General features: G+C 31.4%; 2 protein-coding genes across 2 annotated transcripts; one reads left to right on the top strand and one right to left on the bottom strand.

Moving 5' to 3' along the window:
* The first annotated feature begins 8171 nt into the window (after positions 1-8171).
* LOC118061766 (cytochrome P450 78A7) lies at positions 8172-10140 on the top strand. Its single transcript, XM_035075327.2, has 2 exons — positions 8172-9227; positions 9327-10140. Exons 1-2 carry the CDS (start codon positions 8238-8240, stop codon positions 9939-9941), a joined length of 1605 nt encoding a protein of 534 aa, XP_034931218.1. The 5' UTR covers positions 8172-8237; the 3' UTR covers positions 9942-10140.
* A 6318-nt stretch (positions 10141-16458) lies between these two features.
* On the bottom strand, positions 16459-20774 carry LOC118061767 (uncharacterized oxidoreductase At4g09670). The gene is made up of 2 exons (XM_035075328.2): positions 20211-20774; positions 16459-17357 (listed from the first exon to the last, which is right to left on the bottom strand). Exons 1-2 carry the CDS (start codon positions 20670-20672, stop codon positions 16743-16745), a joined length of 1077 nt encoding a protein of 358 aa, XP_034931219.1. The 5' UTR covers positions 20673-20774; the 3' UTR covers positions 16459-16742.

Here is a 20774-nt window from a genome sequence, read left to right as displayed (position 1 = left end):
TAAAATACGCGTCAGTTTGAGCTGCAATTTCTCAGATTCCAAAGATTTGCATTCACGACGCTCTATACTCTTACACGCACGTGTACTCCCCACGGCCCCATGTTTGTTTTGCCGTGCTTCTCAAGTTTCCTGCTCTAGATTTCTTGACACTCTTTCTTGCTGCTTTTTCTTTTCCCCCCCTTGACAGTCAACTTACTTTTAGGCTACTTAACAAATTTATCTAATATATATATATATACTATTAAATTAAAAACCTAAAAACCACCATGCCATTTGAATGTGCACACTCAATTTCCAATTTAAATTAACTATTCTAACCTTTGCAACACAAAACCATTTAGCTTGGTGAGAGGGTAATTCGGTTTATTTATATAAGAATACAAATATCATTATTAAATTCATTAGAGACATAATAGTCAACACATAATAGAAGCATGTGGAGCACCTTGTGCTTTTCTAGTTACGTGTGAGATGTTTTCAGTAGAGAAACATCAATTTTTATAACCGTGTTGAAAGCATGTATTTCGTTGACCACCTTTTTTTTTTATTCTTTCCCCTTGAATTTTTTGTTGGTAATTAAAAAAATTAGGTTTATCCTCTTATTTTATGATATTTCAAGTTTAACTCTCAATGTTTTGATTTTTAGCTATTTTATCAAATTTTAATTTAGTTTTAGTTTTATCTTTGGATCCATGATCTCATTTTAATTGTTTCAAATTTGGTTCCCATTCTCTTGATTTTTATTTTTGCTTTGGATTCTTTTATGAATTTAATTTTTTTTTAATTTTTCCATTCAATTTAAAAATTGATAATATTTTAGATTTGACCCTCAATGTTTCAAATTTTAATTTTGATTCATAACTCTTTTATCAAATTTTATTTTGTTTTCAATTTAATCTTTGAATCCATAATCTTGATCTTTTTTTTTTTTGTCCTCATTCTCTTGATTTTATTTTTTTTTAGACTTTTTTATCAATTTGATTTTTTCCTTCAATTCAAATTTTAGGTTATTCTTTTATTTTTCTTTTCAAATAAGGTTATTATTCTATTAATTTATATTTTTTAAAATTATTTTGTATACTTGAATTTTTTTTATTTATTATTCTACATTTAATTTATTGCGAGCTAGTCTCCATAGTTTTTTTTGTAGTTTTTAGACTTGATCCAAGAGTTGATATGAGACAAGTATTGAAGAAAAATCATTAGCAGAGATATTCTTATTATTTTTTATTAATCATGAATTTTATTATATATATATATATGAGAAAAAATAAAGATATGAAAAGAGAGTAAATTAAAATGACATGGATATCTTGCTTTTGAGATGATTCTTGAAAATTTATTTTAATTAAATAAATTATAGGTGAATGAGAAATTAATATTAAATAATCAATGGTTTTCCTACTCAAATAACTCTTCATTTTTCTAGATTTAATTGTTAATTTATGATGGCTAATTATTAATTGATAATTATGGGAATTAATTCTTTATTATTTTAACTTTTAAAATTTAGTATAAAAAAGAGGTGAAAGAAGAAGTTTAAAACTTGAATTTTTCAGATTTTATATGTTCTTCCTCATCTTATTTTTAGTGCATTTCTTTTTCATTTTATGCTTTTATCTTTCTCTCAAATCTAAAGCTTATATTTATATTGTTGAGAGATATTTGAGTTATATGATGGCAGATTCAAAGACCTTGTTTAGAAGTGTATCTAAATCAAGGTGGTGTTGTTGGAATATTAAGAAACATATTATAATTAAATATTATAACTCCACAAGTGAAAAGCAATACAATCTTAAAAATAAAAAAATTCATTCTTGATAACAACAAAAAGTTTCATTCATTCAAAACGCTTCAATAAATAAGTACTTTTATTTTTTTAACCTAAGCAATGTTATTTTTATTTCTAATATACATGCTATGACTTTGATCTTTTATATATATGCTTAGTATGCATGGTAGAGTTTTATTATTATTATTGTGCTGAAAACTTGTTTGTTTTTAATTATATGGTTACATACTTATAGTTTTAAACATATATAAACAATAAATTTTTGTTGGATATTTTTTGTTTAACATGTTTTTATGATGATAAATTAAATTTCTTTGGTCACTAGTCTAATACTTTTTAATGGGGGCAACTTTATTATGAACTATCTAAGAAACATATACACGTGTATGTTTATTTATATATAATTCAAGGATTTAATCCAATTCATGTAGAAAAGCAAAATAATACGCACTCACCTTTTACTTTTTCTCGAGAATAAGTATTTTTGGGAGATCAATACTATTTGTGAGAGCACTTTTGCATTTAACGAAACTAATATGGAGGCAAATGAACCAAAAGAACATGTTGTGGGAAAAGAGGTAAATAAAAAAACAATTTGGGGGTCAAACTTTAACTTTCTATGGATTTTGATAACAGCAGTGTGGGCAAATGCCTGTAAAAATTAAAAATAAAAGAAAATGTTATTATTTGATAATTTAATTAAATATGTATTATATTTAATCCATGTAGATTTTATATAGCTATTTAACAAAACACATAAGAAAATAAAATAAAACAAATTATATAAAATATTTAACTATCTAATTTGACTAGATAATTGAAATAATTTATTTATTGTTTTGAGTTGCTCAGTCCTTGATTTCTTTATTATATTCAACAATTTTTATCTTAATTATTTCTTTAATATATACTGCCCACTCTCTAAATCTGTCCATGATACTCCCATATCATAAACAAATGAATAAAATAAAACAAAAAAATAAGGAATAACTGAGAAAAAAAAATATAATAATCATCCGGATTTGACGTTTGTGTAGTTTCTTAATTTATATAGACTGATATTAGTCTTCCAAACCTTACATTCTTCTGACCGGACTTTGTTCCTAAATTAACAACTCGATAAAATCGGAGAACTGAACTATATGTCAAAGCGCCTTCATATTTTTTAATCTTCCAAGGCTAAGTACAGTGAATTCTTACTGAAATGAAGCAACTTATATTTTAAGTCATTTGATGATGGAAAGCTATCCATCAAACTTTTCTTGAATCTGTTGTGGAATTGGTATAGAATAATGTGCATCTCCGGCGATCTTTCAAGCAAAGAAGAAAGAAATAATCTCCTTCCGAGAAGAAAGTTATTTCAAAATCCCAGCTCCCGAACCCCAACCCCTCCTTTCGAGGGACAGAATATCAGATTACGGCTAATTAAAGTTAGATACTTTTCAAAGTTCGGAGGCAATAGAAAACGACCCCCTGCAGGTTTCCATTAATCCATGGTTAATGAACTTGTCTAACTAGAAATCTTTGATGAAAAATGAATCGTGTTAGATTAGATTAATAAGATAGTTAGATGTGGTAATCTCCTCTTAAAAAAAGGGCTGATGTGTTTAAAATTTAAAAGTGTTGAATCAATCAATAAAAACTTGGAAGCTTAAATATTTATGTGTTTTGGTTTTTAACCATTGGTGTTAAGGTTTAAATTGATTACGAGAAAAAAAAAATACATCATCTTTTCTCCCCTTTCTTCCTTTTTGGCAATAACAGACACAACAATATTTTCAACAGCAACCATTCATACAATAGAAACACAAATGGAACAACTAAAACAAGCAGCTACAAAATGCAACAACTATAACTTAAAATGCATCAGAAAAATACAAACAACAGCTCCAAAACACATCAACTTTAGTTTATTTTAATGGAAGAAAAGAGTCAAAATTTAAAAAATAAATTCTAGAGGTGATAGGAACCTTCCATAGCAGAAAAACAACCTCTAAAACACATTAAAAATCAGTGTTCACACAGGGATAAAAAAGAGTATACAATCTTAGTTTTTGATAACTTTGTTCAACCAATCATTCCATGCTTTGATGATCATTATGATCATTTTAATGAAGAATTTTTTAAAAATAAAATGAGTATTGATAAATCATTTCTCAAGGAATAATTGAATTACCATTCGGATCAATAATAACATAGTAGCCAACAAGTTTTTTCAATAGTGACAATAACAAAAAAAAAAACCTTTAAATATAACAGAAACACAGCTAGAACAACAAAAACAAGCATCTACAAAACACAATTGTAACAACTTCAAAACACAACATCAAAACACAGCAGCAACTCTAATATATATATATAAAAAAAAAAAAACCTTATCTTACTTTAATGACAGCAGAAATCAACCTTTGATAGCAATAGAAAGAATCTCCAAGAAAACCATTTTCTAAGAAAACCTCCAAGGATATATGGGGTTCAATGTAAAAAAAAGCACTAAGGCTAGATAAAGCAAAGAGACATCAACTTCAAGCACTTCGAATGAAATTTAAATTGCTTAAGATGAATATGAAAGATTAACTCACATATTATTTTTTATGAACAATGGTAATTGTTAACAATATGTGAATCCATGGTGATAAAACAAAGGATATCGCCATTATTGAGAAAATTATTCGATCGTTGACGCTAAAATTCAATTTTTTTGTGTTCTATATAGAAATCCAAGGATATTTATGAACTTTTCATTGATAAATTGCAAAGCTCCTCATTAATTCATGAGCAAAAATGGAATTGAAATGACAAGTAGGAGCAAGCTTTGTGAGTTTTATCTAATAATTATTTTTCTACCTCGAAAAGAGGTGGTCAAGGATGAGGAAGGAACACAAGCAATAATAATGGTAGATTTTCATATAAAAAAATCAGAGATGATCAATCTTTTAATTTTAAAAAAAGAGAAAAAAGATATGGCAGCAATCATTGAACTATTTACAAGTCAAATTCAATGGACAAATCAAAAGTTGAATGCTTAAAGTGTTACATATATAGACATTACAAATCTAAATGTCAAACTAATTTGAATATGAATTGTGATACAAAATCTAATTTTGTAAATAATAAAGATGAAACATCTTTATTGATGACTTGTCATATGATGATATAGGAATTCATGGTATTTAGTCACTAGTTGTAGGAATCACATGAGTGGAAATAAGTCATCTTCTTTGATTTAGATAAATTTTATCAAGATTTTATAAAGTTTGGTGACGAGTCTAAATCATTGTATTTAGTCACTAGCTGTAGGAATCACAGGTATTAAACCAGTTAACTAGAATCCCTGTTTAACTAGTTAAATTAAATATTTATTATATTATGATAGTTAAATATTGTAATCTTCCTATAAATATAAAGGTCAATAAATTTAAATTTTAAACATATTGAATCAATCAAGGCTTGGAATGTGAAATATTTATGTTTTTTTTAGTTTTAACATAACTCTAGACGAGTTTTATAATTATGTATAGCCTTCTTCGAGAAAACTTGTATATGTTGTTAGTGAATATGCCATGTAGATAATTGATTGGTTACATGTAACACTGATTTTATTTATGTAAAATATATTTATTATTAATTAATGTTTTTTTATTTTTAATATTTATTTAAATTTTATTAATGAATCAAATGTTTAATTAATAAATCTAAAGTAAAGATAAAGTTCATAATGCAAAAATGATTTGCAAAGGAAATTATAAAGATGTTATAATTATAAGATTCTTATTGCGTCAAAGTATTATTCCTAAATGTTCTTAATCGGTGTTCTATTACTATTAGAAATTAATTAGAATTGTTTAGATCGACGCATATTATGCTCATTCCTTTGTGAAAGCAAACAATTGCTCTCATAAATTGAGGTATGAGGGATACTTGGAACTAATATGCAGGTGCTTATCATATGATATGTACACTGAACTAACCCGTAATAGAATTCCATATAGAAAGATCATATATGTCTATAGAAAAGCTCTCATGATAGTTGTGTAAGTGATTTTTAGAATTGATGTCACTAAGTTATCTTATAAAAAGAGTGTTATGCTTTAATCATAACCACATGTTATCCTTATCAAGAGTCAGAAATAGATAAATATTGAGTATATCATAAACTATATAAAAGTATTTGAGTAATCAAGAAAAGATTCATCACCTTAGGTGAATTAAAAAAAATATTTCATATGATCTTAAATACTATTGATTATGAAATACTTGACCAAGGTGGAATTGATTTTGAAAAGAGTTTGATTTTTTTTCAAATAATCAATTACTATAATGTTGAGAATTAACATGATTTAACAAAACATGCATAATCTATGTTATAATATCTAAATAAAAACATTCTTGATAAATGAATAATAATTACATCGAGAAACTAGTCATTGAAAGGTTAAATTACATCACTTATGACTTTTTTAATATTTGAAAGGTCATGACAAGTTGCTAGACATTGTATTTGATTTTTAAATATAAATCAATCAATTATTGAATTAATAATAAATTAAATTATTTTATTTATTTAATCTTTTTTTATTTAGGATTATGATTTATATTTGAACCAACTTATTAAAGAATCTAATGTGTTACACATAAAAGAACTATTGATCATAAATTAAAAAATGATGATTAATCAAGTATGACTTGATTGTAAATAAATTTTAAAAATTAAGAACTTAAATGTAATTAAGTAATATAGGTTGTTACAATTTTAAACTAGAAAAACTTAAATAGGGACTTGATTGAATAAATTATAAAATTATCATAAAATAATATATGTGATATTATTTTAGGAACAAATTGATATTTTTTTCATTCATAGGGGTCTTAGGTTTTTCTATAAATAGAATAGTATGCCTCTTATTTTCTAAGAGAAATGTGAGAAAAGTATAATACGTAAACACCTAAAACACAAAAAAAAAAAAAAAAAAAAAAAGCTGGCACTCTAAGGTATAGCAATTCCTCTCTTATAAAAAGATTTAAGAGATTTTTCATTGATAATTCATGTGGATTACTATTAGAGGTCAAATATCTGGACGACATGTGATTTGTGACAACTCATGAGCCTTGAAGCAAATATTTAAAGCAAAAAAAAACATATAATTTTTGGGTAATTTTACATGAACTCTAAATAACTTTAGATTTATCTAACAAGATTCTTGTAACTCTCCAAAAAAAAAAATTATCATTTTCTATATATATATATATATATATATATATAATGAGAAACCAAACACATGTCCCTTTCGATTCTCCATCGAACCAGTGGAGGACCAAAAGCACCAGCAAATACCAACGAAATCTTATAAATTCAACTTTGTTACGTCTATTTTATAGTCTTCACAAGATTGAAAAGACTCCACCAATTATCCCTTGAGAGAAAAGACCATAGAAAGTGGATCCAAAAAGTTTTGTTTTTTTTTTTTTTTTTTTTTTTGTGTCTTGGATAGCTCAGACTTGGAGTTTTCATGAATGTATAAACTGTTTAATACACTGTTAAATTTAATTTGTTCGAGATGGCCGGGTACTAATTCTAGGTTAATTAATATTTAAGTTAAGCATAACACTAACAAATTAATATAATAACATCCCACGATTCCACCCCTGCTAGATTAATATTTTCTTCACTTTCCAGCACCCAACAGTCTTCTACCTACGATGGGTTCAATAAAAAGCTTCAGGTTCTTGGTTAAAAAATTTGTTCTTTTCCAGACGAGACAGCAGAAGTGTTTATTTACCTTCATTTACTATAACAAAGTCTCAGGACTCGATCTAAATCTGGTTTCGCAAATCATTAGCTGCCATGATATACAAGACCCAACTGTTGATCTGTGGTGTTTCTCTTTTCTTGCTCTTACATCTATGCAAAGGACGATATGACAATTTGATCAGCTGGAACGAAGATATTCACATATATATTTGATTGCATCAGGTAACAATTCCCAAATCACAATTGTGCTAATGTACCCATCGCACTTTTAGAGCAAATTAAGAGAAAGGAAAGCTTGATGTTCTGCCATTCACATATCAAGAATCATTTAAGATATGGGGCATCTTGTGATATGAAATTGGAAACTGATATGGTGCCTTAAGTTGACTTCACAACATGCACCTAACTATACAGGGCAACTTGCCACTAAACCTGCTACAATGGCACTTGAATAATAAATTAAATCGCATGCACGAGTATTCACACTTGGGCATCCTAAAATTAATCTTGATAATCTAAATCTTAGATAGCAATTTTGCTCTCACTTCACGTATCCATACAAGTAGCTACCAAAACACACCTATTTAAACCAAAACCCGTTGGCCTTTATCCACACATTCTTCAATACCCTCCCTCACACACACAGACTCTCTCTCTCTCTCTCTCTCTCTCTCTCTCTCTCTCTCTCTAGAAATGGATTTGTTTCCAACTCCTGTCGACTCAAGCTGGTGGATGTTTGCACTCCCTGCTATGTTACAAACCCAAAACTTGTCAAACCCTCTAATCTTGCTCTTTGTCTTAGCATCATTCTTGGTCATTACCGTGCTAACTTGGGCTTTCTCAACTGGTGGCCTAGCCTGGAAAAATGGCAGAAACCAAAAGGGCAATGTCCCAATCCCAGGTCCACGAGGCCTGCCCTTATTTGGAAGCTTATTCAGCTTAAGCCGCGGCTTGGCCCATCGCACCCTCGCTTGCATGGCGTCAAGCCAAGCCGCAACTCAGCTCATGGCTTTTAGCTTAGGTTCCACTCCTGCCATTGTAACCTCCGACCCTCAAATCGCTCGTGAAATCTTGACATCTCCTCACTTCGCTGACCGTCCCATCAAGCTATCGGCTAAAAGCATCATGTTTAACCGAGCCATTGGTTTTGCACCAAACGGGCCTTATTGGCGCCTCCTTAGAAGAATTGCATCAACTCATTTATTTGCACCGAGGCGCATCGCTGCTTATGAGCCATGGCGCCAGCTTGATTGTGCTAATATGTTGAGTGGCATTTATAACGAGCAATCCCTCCGTGGAATTGTTTGTTTGCGTAAACATCTTCAAAATGCTTCTATTAATAACATTATGGGTACTGTTTTCGGAAAAAGATATGACTTAATGCACAATAATGAGGAGGCAAAAGAATTGCAAGAACTTGTTAGAGAAGGTTTTGAGCTCTTGGGTGCTTTTAACTGGTCTGATTATCTCCCGTGGCTGAACTACTTTTATGACCCTTCTAGCATCAAACAACGTTGTTGTCTTCTTGTTCCTCGAGTCAAGAAACTCGTTAAGAAAATCATTGACGAGCATAGAACTACGAAGCCTAAAAATGAATTTGAAAACGCTGATTTCGTCCATGTTTTGCTTTCTTTGGAGGGTGAAGAGAAACTTGATGAGGATGACATGGTTGCTGTTTTATGGGTTAGTATTTAAATTTTTTTTTTTTTGTTTGCTGCCTTAAATGTTTCTCTATATACAAGTGGTGTGCTGATTACTATGGGTTTAATTCGTTGTGTGCAGGAGATGATCTTTCGTGGCACCGATACCACTGCTCTTTTGACTGAGTGGATCATGGCAGAGTTGGTTTTAAACCCTGAGATTCAAGCCAAGCTGCGGAACGAGCTGAACTTTATCGTTGGAAACAGGAGTGTCAAGGATGCTGACGTCGCTAAATTGCCATACCTACAGGCTGTGATCAAGGAAACCTTACGAGTACACCCTCCCGGGCCCCTCCTCTCATGGGCTCGGTTGTCCACATCAGACGTCCACCTCAGTAATGGCATGGTGGTCCCCACCAACACCACTGCAATGGTCAATATGTGGGCCATAACCCATGACCCAGGAGTATGGGAGGATGCCTTGGTGTTTAAGCCTGAGAGGTTCTTGGAGAGGCAAGGTGGTGCTGATGTGGATGTAAGAGGAGGTGACCTCAGACTTGCACCATTTGGGGCTGGACGTAGGGTTTGTCCTGGTAAGAACATAGGACTTGTGACAGTGAGCCTTTGGGTGGCTAAGTTGGTGCACCATTTTGAGTGGGTCCAGGACACGCGTAACCCAGTTGACCTAAGCGAAGTGCTGAGACTTTCTTGTGAAATGAAGAAGCCTCTCTCTGCTGTGGCTATTCCAAGAGAATGATGTTCAACTTTCCTAGAATTTGGGTCTGATCTGAGGAATTTATAATTTTCAGTGGTTTAATGTTTTTTTTTTTCGTGTCCACGGATCCAGAAACATATATGTGGTTAAATTAAGAATAAAGGTAATAAAGGGTGATGTGAAGGTGACTGTATAATTACGAAATTGGGTTTATGTAAAAATTGAAGTGTGCGTGAGATGACATTGCTACGTGGTTTGTTCTGTATTCATTACAATATGATTTATACCGCTAAATGTTTTGTATTTCAATAAGCTAATTTGGTCATAATTGCCTCTTCAAGCGTGAATTCGGCAGCCTATAAAAACGAAGAGTATATTTGTGTTTTGTGTTTTGGGTGGCTCGTTGTCATGTCATAGTCTTAAATTGTCTTTTTCTTTCTTTTCAATTACATCTGGAACAGCTAGCTGAAGTGTTTAGATTGATAATTGAAAACGATTGTAGAATTTATTCTATATATAAAACAAAAATCAATGAAGAGAGAAACGATCATTCAGATTAGCTTTTCAAGTAGTATTTTGTTATTATCCTGAGACATAAAAGATAGAAACAATAAATATAGAAATTTGTTTAGTTGAAAAGACAGAAAAATTAAATTAAATTTGTTTTTGTAATAATTTTGGAGTGAATTTCTATAATTTCAAAACATGAGGTAAAAAGAAAATATGTCTCTAGAAATAATATTTTTTTATTTTTTATTTTTAAAATATCATTATAAAAAACTCTCAATTCCAAAATTATTTAACTAAAACATGTAAAGATAAACTCAACTCAGGGGGTCAATCTGGAGTAAAGCCCAGATCAATTATCGAGGCCTAGGTAACGGATCGGTATAACCCAAGTTAGCGTATGAATAAAAATGGTTATTATCATAGTTTTAAAACTCAATTCAAGAGTAGAACCAGGGCAAGTCCCGATTCACAAATGGAGTTAACTGTTGATCCAAGTCAATGTAAGGAAAAAAAATGGTTATTATCATTGTTTTAAAACTCGACTTGAGGGTTGACTTGAGGTAAGGTCCAAGTCATATGTCAGGAAGGTCAACCCAGGTTGACCCGATTTAACATAAAATAAAAGTGGTTAGTAATATTGTTTAAAAACTTGATTCGAGGATCAATCCGAGGCGAGGTAATGTCCAAGTCATATGTCAGGAGGGTCAACCCGGATTGACCCGAGTTAACATAAAATAAAAGTGGTTAGTAATATTGTTTAAAAACTTGATTTGAATATCAATCCAAGGCAAGGCCTAACGGATCAGGACAGTCAACTCAAGTTGACCCAAGTAAAAGAAAAAAAATTGTTAATATCATAGTTTTAAAACCTGACTTGAAGGTCGATTTAGACAAAGTTCAGGTCACAATTTGGAAGTGTCAGCATGGGTTAAACGAGTCAATGTATGGATAAAAATGGTTATTATCATAGTTTTAAAATTCAACTCGGGAGTTGACTCAAAACAAGGTTCAAGTCACGCGTCTAGAGGGTCAACCCGACTGACCCCAAATCTTTTTAAAAAATAATCAAAGCTACCTTGTTTAGATTAAAAAAAAATCAAAAAATTAAACACATTTTTTACTGGGTTAAGTCAAGCAAATTCTTTCTCTATTTTTTCTTAAAATCATATATGTTTAGGCTCATGGTCAACCTGTCAAGTCAATCCTAGTTTTATAACAAAGATTATTATAATATTATTAATTTCAACATTCAATATAGACTAAATTAAAAAAAAAAATATCTAATTATTATTTTGAATTATGTAAGGTTGACAACAATACATATTAAGGATAAAATAGATTTTTTTATAATTATTATGTCTTGTCCACCATAACTAAACAAGATACAAAGAAAATAATTTTATCTTGTACATCACTACCAAACATTATTCTCTCTTTGTATTATTTTATGTCCTATCTCTGTTGTCTCCGTCTTTTTTATTTCAGGATAGTAACCAAACACTACATTAGGCCCGCCAGAGACAGGATCACTATCCATGATGGATTGATATTTCATAATTCCCCACTCTTGAATTCTTCTCACTAATGTACTACTTTTAAAAGGTTTTTAATTTTCTTTTTGAGCTAAGATCAATATCAGTTATTAAAAAAAAAATTATAAGCCTAATCAGCCTTTCACTATGAAGAAAGACTTAGTGCATTGTGAATTGTTATAGTGTACTGACAATTGTTTCCTCCATAATTGTAAGGAAATGGATGAGTTTTGAGGGGTAATATAGTCTTTTCACAAGGTTCAACTGGCATTACCAATTTTTTTATGAGTAGATTGGTCTTTTTATTTTTTTATTGCGTATTGAAATTATAATTTACCCTTTAAAAAAATTAACCTTAGGGAAAAGCGTGTTTTTGGTTTTTTAATTTTTTTGAACAGTGTAATTGCTTAACTACCATTACAATCTTGTTTTTCTTTAACTTGGGTCAATATGCGCTTTCATCATTTCACTTTGGCTTTTTTGTAATTTTCAATCAAAGTTAGAGGTAATTGGGTCTTTGGATATATATATAAAACATATTTAAAAAGATAGAGTTGTTGGCGCGTGCAAGTAGGAGGAGTCTGAGCCCTTTAGGCGGTTATACAGGCTCTTTTGACCATCAAACATTGCCTTTCATGATGGCATTTCAAGTGACGCATAAAGAGTTTTTTAGTGTTGGCCCATGTGACATTGAAAAACAAACGATGTGGTAGGGGTGATCATTTTCGGTTTGGTTTTCATATGAAAAAATTAACCAAACAAACATTATTATTTTAAAAAATTTAAAACCAAAATCAGTTCAAACCGATTAGTTTCAGTTCGGTTTGGTTTGGTTTTTATTGTTCAAAAACTAGTAAAACCAAGAAGCAAATCTCATTTCTATTGTTCAGGAACTTGTTCCAATATACGTGACCAAGACATGATGGAATTCTAGTTAAAATACAAGCAAAACCAGAGTTGCAAATTATAACATAATAAATAAATAAATAAAGCAAAAACCCACAAAATATCAAGGAAGATAAAAGGTAGAGATCAATCAACATTGAAAGGAAAACAGATCTTCCTATAGTGAATGAGTTGGATCCAAATGAGAGCTTAAGATTGGAAGGAAAACATATTTGCCTATAGTAATGTAGTTTGATTGAAGTAAATGGTGAAGTTCATGAATTTGTTGCCAATGAGAGACGAGAATATGATGAAGAAGATAAGATGTAGGGATGGACTTTGAGAGATAAAGAGAAAAAAAGAGGGGGCTATGGGGAGAGATGAGAGACAAAGATAAAAGGGGAGAAAAATGGAGGGTTACAAGGAGACATGAGCAGCAGAGAGAGAGCGGGGGTGCGGGCGTTGGTTTAGGTTAGAGATTATTTATAGTCTCTTTTTTTTTAAGGGTAATGGTTAAACCGGCTCGGTTCAATCGGTTTCGGGCATTTGAAACCAAAATCAAACCGAACCAAAAATTATTTATGGTTTTCTAATCGGTTAATTTAATTTTTTTTCTTGGTCTAGTTTTTTTGGTTAATTGTTTTTCAGTTTTTCAAGTTTTTCGCTCACCCCTACGATGTGGCTCCGATGGACTTTTTTCTCCTCCTTCCCCTTTTGTCTCTCATCTTTTAGGAAAAATACAAAAGCTTCCTTTCATTTGATATATTTATACAATGTGGTCCTCATTCTTTTGATTTCCATTTATTTTTTATTTATTTTTTTACTTTTGTTGGTTAAATTGTGTTTCTGATTTAATCCTTATCACTTGATTTCATTTAGTTTTTATTTCAAATTCCTCATTCTTTTGATTTTTATCTTTTCTATGTTAATGTTTTTTTTTTCAATTTCATCCATCATCATATAATTTTATTTAGTTTTTATTTCAAGTTTGGTCCTCATTATTTTCATTGCTATTTATTTCATCTTTATCCTTTTTTCTATTTTAACTTTTTTTTCAAATTCATCCCTTAAAATTAGAGATTACAATTTAATCTGAATCCAATACATGTCACCTCGACCCACAATGCCTCACTCTGAATGGGTTGGTGTTTTTTGGTCCAATGAATAATGAATGAGGTGTGAATATTATCAAAACATACTCGAAACCGCCTGAACCTAACCCAAAATGTGTGTGTGTGTGTGTGTGTGTGTGTGTGTGTGTGTGTGTTATACAAATATATGTGTAGAACATTTAGATTTTTTTTAATACAATGTGGTGTGTGTGTGTGTGTGTAGTTTAATAATTTGATATGTACACACACACACACTTCAAATTTATATATTAGTTAATTTATTTTGTCTGACAATAAATAGTTCTTAGATAATGGATATTCATAGGGATAAGTAATTTCATTCTTCGACATTAGAAATAACAATTTAATCCGAACTCAATGGATATTGACCTAAACAATTAGTATATTTTTATGGTTATCTTACCCAATAGATAATGGATAGAGTATAGATATTATAAAATCAATCTAAAACCCACCGAAACTTAACATGAAATGTATAATTATAATATATAGATATATTTATTGAACATTATCTCTTTTTTGACACCTATATGGATACCCAAAATCCAATTGATGGTTTATAAATATCTAAGTTTCTTACTTGGAGGGTAACAGATAGGATATGAATATCAGGAAATCTAAGACACGTGTCCATCCATGCTCAACATTTAATCTTGATTTATTTTTTTGTCAAATTTTATCCGTTTTCTTTTTTGTTGCTCTTTGTTTTGTTTTGATTCCTTTTCTTATTTCCTTTTCATCCATATTTCATCCCATGGTGTTTTGTAATTGAAAATTTTACTTCGTTATTTTTTGGATTTACTTTTGATGGGGTTAATTACAAGCTCATGACTAGGGTCATGGGTTTCAAATATTAACACGAATTGACCTTAATCTTTTTTTAGGTTATTTATTGATTTTTTTTTAAATTGCATCCTTAAATGTTTGATTTATTAGGAATTGGTCTTTACATTTTTATTTTTATTTTCATTTTCCTTTCTATTGGATTATGGATGTGTTTGGGAACACAATGCAAGCGGCATTCCCTCAAATTTTGAATGTTTTTTGCTTAAAATAAAAAAAATTATGTTTTCAAATCATTTTGTTGTGTTGATGTCAAAATTAATTTTTTTAAAAAAATAAAAAAACTTCATTTTGATGCATTTCTAAGTGAAAAGCACTTTAAACAGCCACCGCTACCACAATCTCAAACACACTTAATTCTATGTCCATGGTCCTAGAGTTAACAGATTGACTTAGTTTGACTAGGATATTTTTTCATTGCTCTTTTTTTTATGTAGTTTTTTTTTTTTTTCACCTTTTAACTTTGGATTATTTGATAATTGAGCTTTCAATTTGTTTTTGGCATGGTTTTCTAGTGTCCCGACCAAGTCACAAAATTTGCATGCTAACCTAGATGGAATCAAGTCAGTTTTTCAAAACTTTTTTTTCTCATTTTTTTATTTATATTATCAAAATTAGGCAGGTTGATTGACTCGATCAAGTCAATGACCTAAGTCTTGATTTTTTCTTTCTTTGAAAAAACATGTTTTTTCTTGGATTTTTTATGAAAAAAAAAATTGGATCGACTCGCAGGGTAACACGGGTCACCCATCTAGTAGGAATGTGTTTTTCATGAGTGCTTAGTCTAGAAGATATATAAAGAATTAACATAGATATCATGTGATTAGTAAAATTCAATATACAAAATGCTCAACTCTTTAATATTCTATATGATCAAGAGATTTGACATAGAATATTAAAAGATTAATAACAACTATACATATATAATAAATTGAAACTTAAATGATTGAAGTGGTATAGTTGTGATGATACCAAATAATAAGTCACTCAATCGGCCCACCTTAAAGAAAAAGACCGACACGTAGAGGAGAGAAAAAAATAAAACTCATGACCTACAAAAAATAATAAAAATATATTCATTTAAAATTTCTTATTAAAAAACAAATATAGGCCCCGGCAAATACTTTATAGGATTCCACTATTTACTTTTTGAGTATCATAGTTCAATCTTAACATCAAAATGTTTTTATAATAATTACAGGGGAAAAAAATCAATAAAACTATACATATCAATTTGGTAACATCACAGTTATCTTATCTTACATGTATAAAAATTATAATAGAATATTAAGTTCAATGCTAAGAAAGATCCATATTATTGATTATAATCTATGTGTTATATTAGATTAAATTTAAATAATACTATAAAAAAATTAATTTCCATACCATATGCATCAATGAAGAAGTATATGTCATCTATAAATATAAAAAGGAAAGAAAATTAACTAACAAAAAGTAAATCGAAAGAGCTGTAGACCTGGGCCGCTGCTGTCTTGTAGCGAAGAAAAGGGTTTGGTGACATCCAGCCTCTCCCTCGGATAAGCACGCACGCAAGCAAATATATTTCCAACTCACTGTCTTTGCAGAAACAGAACCACAGGGCACCTAGCATTTCCAACTCACTAGCGCAAAATATTTCTTTAAAAGAAAACCCAATTCTAAAAACAAATTCACATGGCCATATATAAAAGCAGAAATCCTGAATATATAATATTTAACTAGACAAGATGAGCTTCAAAACGAATGAAAATCCATTATGTGGATTTCATTCGAGCATTTTTTTCAAAAGACACAGCAAGCAATCATCAAACACTGTAACAGACATTCCCATGCCACAAATCTCATTTGCAAAGAAATGGACAAGATGGCAATTGTGTTATTTGACAATAGATAGAGTCCAGTCCAATGAAACGAAGCAGCACCAGCAAGATATGTCTTAATTAAATCTCGACAGGCTTTGAACCTTGGGCAATTGATGTCGTGACAGCATCCAGTACAAGCTGTGTCTTCCTGCTTATACTTGGCCACTTTGGATCGGGTTTTGCGCCATTTGCCTTAATATTTCCAACCAAACGGGCAAATTCTGACACCATGCAAGCTTCCTGGGGGAGATCTGTGGTTACAGTGTGCTGGCTTGGCACAGGCACCCAACCTGTCACAAGATCTGTGAACCCAGATTTTGAAACTGTTGTGAACGACGCTTCCTTCTCTCCAAAAGGAATTATGAAATCATTGAGATGCAACGTCCCCGCTGTTCCAATAGCAGTAATGTCCATTGTCAAATGAGCCAAAAAAGAGCAATGGAAAGTTGCCACTTTCCCATCTTCCCAATGCAGAGCAGCACCACAAGACAAAATAACCCCTGCTTCATTTAAAACAGCCCCAGGCAACGCTGTTACAGTTTTCGGCAGTTCATAGTCAACGGCCCAGAGAATTGACCTGATGCCATACCAGCCCGCATCACCGAGAGCACCGAGAGCGTCAAGATCTGACTTCACACGAATGTCATTCTTGAGAAAATCCTCATCAGCAGCAAATGTAAAGCAGCTGTGCATCTGCAGGACACCAGAGAAATTTTATGACACCAAAAACTTGTGTATAGTAGAAATTGATTTGCTGCAGGCTTTGCATGAGAAAGCAAACACATAATATCCTCACAACTCTCCCACAACAGTCTTATACTGTACCCCAGCCCTTGTACATTGATTTCATATTTAAACTTGTCAATATTTTTTTTCCTAATGGCTAAACTGAAGAATTAACTTAGCAAATACTAAAATCATAAACAACCAGGCCAAGGAAGCCTAAAAGGCCCTTCGTTTTCAAGGCTTTAAAGAAGTCCATATTGTGCTTGGTTTAGATCTTCGGATTTAACAAACCCAACCTAGCTCACTCATGCTTAGCTTCCACATCATCCCAAATGGATGTCAGCACAGAGCGTTCTACCAAATGGGATTTTATGACAACAATAGATCATTGACTTGCATCAAAAAATTTTAGGCATTGTTAACATGTTTTTTTAGTAGAAATAAAAAAAAAAATATAAACCATTTTGGAATTCACTGATATGACCAGTTGACTTGATGAATCAAAAAACAATTACAACAACCTGTAAAAACATAATTTAACTAAAAAAAATTTAAAATATCTTTTTTTAAAAAAAAAATAAGATGGCAACTCATAGAAAACAAATTGAAATAAATTATGAAGCACAATCCATGATAAACTCAATGTTAAAGTATGAAATTTAAAAAATGACCCAAACAATTACTAGAGTCACCTCAAATTAACTTGTCAAACCCACAACTCGAGTCCTCAAAATGTGATAACCTCATAGAAAACAAATTAAAATAAATTATAAAGTTTAATTCTCAATCAACCCAATGTTAAAGCATAGAACTAGGAAAAAGAAAGTTCAATTAAAAAAAAAATGACGCGAAAACAAACAACCCGAATCAATTCGAGTTAACCCTCCAAACTTACAATCTGAGTCATGAAACTAGAATAATCTCATAAAAAGCAAATTGAAACACATTATAAAGTTTAGTTCCTAATAAATTCAATATTAAAAAATGAATTTAAAAAAAAAATCTAAATTAAAAAAAAATTGTTCAGAGGGATCTAAACACTGAATTCACCTCCTATCTTAGATTTTGTTAAGAATAATAATATATTTGATAAAAATGAGTAGAAACAAACCATATAACACACAATGATTCCAAGTTAATCTATATGTGTATAAGATACGCAAATTAAACAGATTCAAGTACTATTTGTTTTTGTGTTTCACTTGAAAAAACATCAATTTGATTATTATTTTTTAATATTTTCTGATAGTTTTGATGTAATGATGTCAAAAATAATAAAAAAATTATTTTCATGTGTTTTCAAGCATAAAAACACTTTTAAAAAACATCATATACTACAATATCAAACACACACTCGGTCACACATGCACCCAACCAACCCAACTCTCAAAGTCCATAATTTTAGAATTCCCTTTGAAGGAAAAGCTTTCGGTGATAGAGCAATCCACAAATTCCCAGTGGGCATGGAAATGTTATCAATACCCAATTCTTGACTTCTCACGAGGCCTTTGCCCAATCCCTGCTAACCATCCCACTCAAAACATTCCAAACAAGCATAGAAACGGGGGCTAAGATGGTGTCATGAACCGAACATTTGGGATGCATTGGGTTTCAAAATAACCTGGCGGTGTCAGAAACGCTTTTGCCAAATTAAAACACGAGTTCAAAGTTTCAATGCCAGCCAATATACGTTGGATGATCCATTTTGGTTTCAGTGGAATAGGATTGTAAGACATTTAGAAAATTTGATATCATTGTAAATTCTGGTTTCCTAGCAACGGGCAAAAGGCATAGGGTTATAATTAATGCAAACCTAGCCAGAAACGAAGATTAGCAAACTGCTAAATTCACAGGTTAGCAAAGAATGAAGCAGCAGCATCAATTCACTTCAAAAAGGAATATATCTACCACGTTACAAATGAAAGTTTAAAACCACTTTTAAAGAACAGGAGACCTCAACCAATCCCATGATACAAAAAAAAAATCAAAATCAAAATTTAAAGTTTTGTTTGAGCATAAATAAGCTATAGCATAAAAATCACACTGCTACGAGAAAAACATTTATTGTACCTCACATTATTTCACCAATTAACGACACAATGGCATAACCCTATCATTCTAACTAATGCAAACCAAGACAACAAGAGCTAAGTTTGGTTGGCGAATGGTGTCAATGATGATGAAGTAGCGAAACTTCAAATAACGAGGTCAACCTACTCATGGCTAGGTAGTTTAGAGGGATGAAAATCAGGAGTGGAGCAGATGAACTGTGTACCAACAAAACAATTCCCCCTAAACGGGATGAGGAACCTCTGGTAATTAAGTCAAATATACGGAGGAAATGGTGATTCGACGTATAGCGAAAGATATAAAATCAGGGTTTCTCAAGCATTATGTTACGGTCCGGATATTGGAGTAGATCCAAAATAGACTACAATTCCCCGCGTCACATCGTCCTATCATAGATGGGGCCGGGAATACGATATAAAATGACATTTTTTTTACAATTACTTCATCTTATATATCTAGAATTAGAAACAAAAGGATTATTTTGTCCAATTAATAACAAATGGATACATGATGCAAACTATGAAATCAAATAAAACCCTATTCTTGGCAAAATGTTAACTCTCCCTGATACAAGTCCAAAAAATGAAATCAGCCATGAATAAATATTGGATATTCTGCATAAAACGTACGCTAAGTAATTCTATCCAAATAACTTAGCTATAAACAGCACAAAATCCATAATTAACTGAAAATAACAAAATCACCCAAAAGAAATACTAAAAATAACAAAAGAAAGGATTTAAAACTTACATTTTTGAGCTCTCCAAACCGCTCCTTATCGTTCAAGAACTCTTTCATCTTGTGAGTTCTGGGATTATGTATCCACATGGTTCCATCCATAATTTGCACTCCATTTGCCTCACAAGCCTCCACGATTTTATCAAGCTCCGTAACATTAAGCCCAACAGGCTTCTCCAACAAGATATGCTTCTTCTTCTGGGCAACCAAGCATGCCCATTTGACGTGAAGGCTGGTGGGCAAAGGGACATAGACGGCATCGATATCTGGGTCGTCGAGGAGGTCCTCGTATGAGCCATAAATCTTGGCGCTGGGTGGAAAGTTGTTGGCTTTGGCAAAAGCGGAGGCTTTATCCAAGGAGCGGCTAGCGACAGCGGAGAGTTCAGCGTTGGGTGCTAAAGTAATTGCGCGAGACAATTTTCGGGCGATATCTGCGCAACCGATTATTCCAAACCGGATTGGTTTTTCGGCCATTAGATTATTTGGAGTCTCGGGAGACGTGATGGTTTTTTTTGTTTTGTAATCTTTTGTGATGATTGTTTAGTGCTAGTGCGAATGACGTACGAGCGAGGCTAT

The sequence above is a fragment of the Populus alba genome, chromosome 5 (assembly GCF_005239225.2).
Source record: "Populus alba chromosome 5, ASM523922v2, whole genome shotgun sequence".
In the NCBI taxonomy this organism is placed as follows: Eukaryota; Viridiplantae; Streptophyta; class Magnoliopsida; order Malpighiales; family Salicaceae; genus Populus; species Populus alba.
This window is presented reverse-complemented; position numbering and strand designations above follow the sequence as displayed.

Bases quoted from the DNA above. Each gene is read 5' to 3' on its own strand.
- LOC118061767 (XM_035075328.2), bottom strand. From the start codon at position 20,672: ATGGCCGAAAAACCAATCCGGTTTGGAATAATCGGTTGCGCAGATATC. The intron at 17,358-20,210 runs GTAAGTTTTAAA...GGTGTCCTGCAG, and splicing joins GGTTTGGAGAGCTCAAAAAT to ATGCACAGCTGCTTTACATT.
- LOC118061766 (XM_035075327.2), top strand. From the start codon at position 8,238: ATGGATTTGTTTCCAACTCCTGTCGACTCAAGCTGGTGGATGTTTGCA. The intron at 9,228-9,326 runs GTTAGTATTTAA...CGTTGTGTGCAG, and splicing joins ACATGGTTGCTGTTTTATGG to GAGATGATCTTTCGTGGCAC.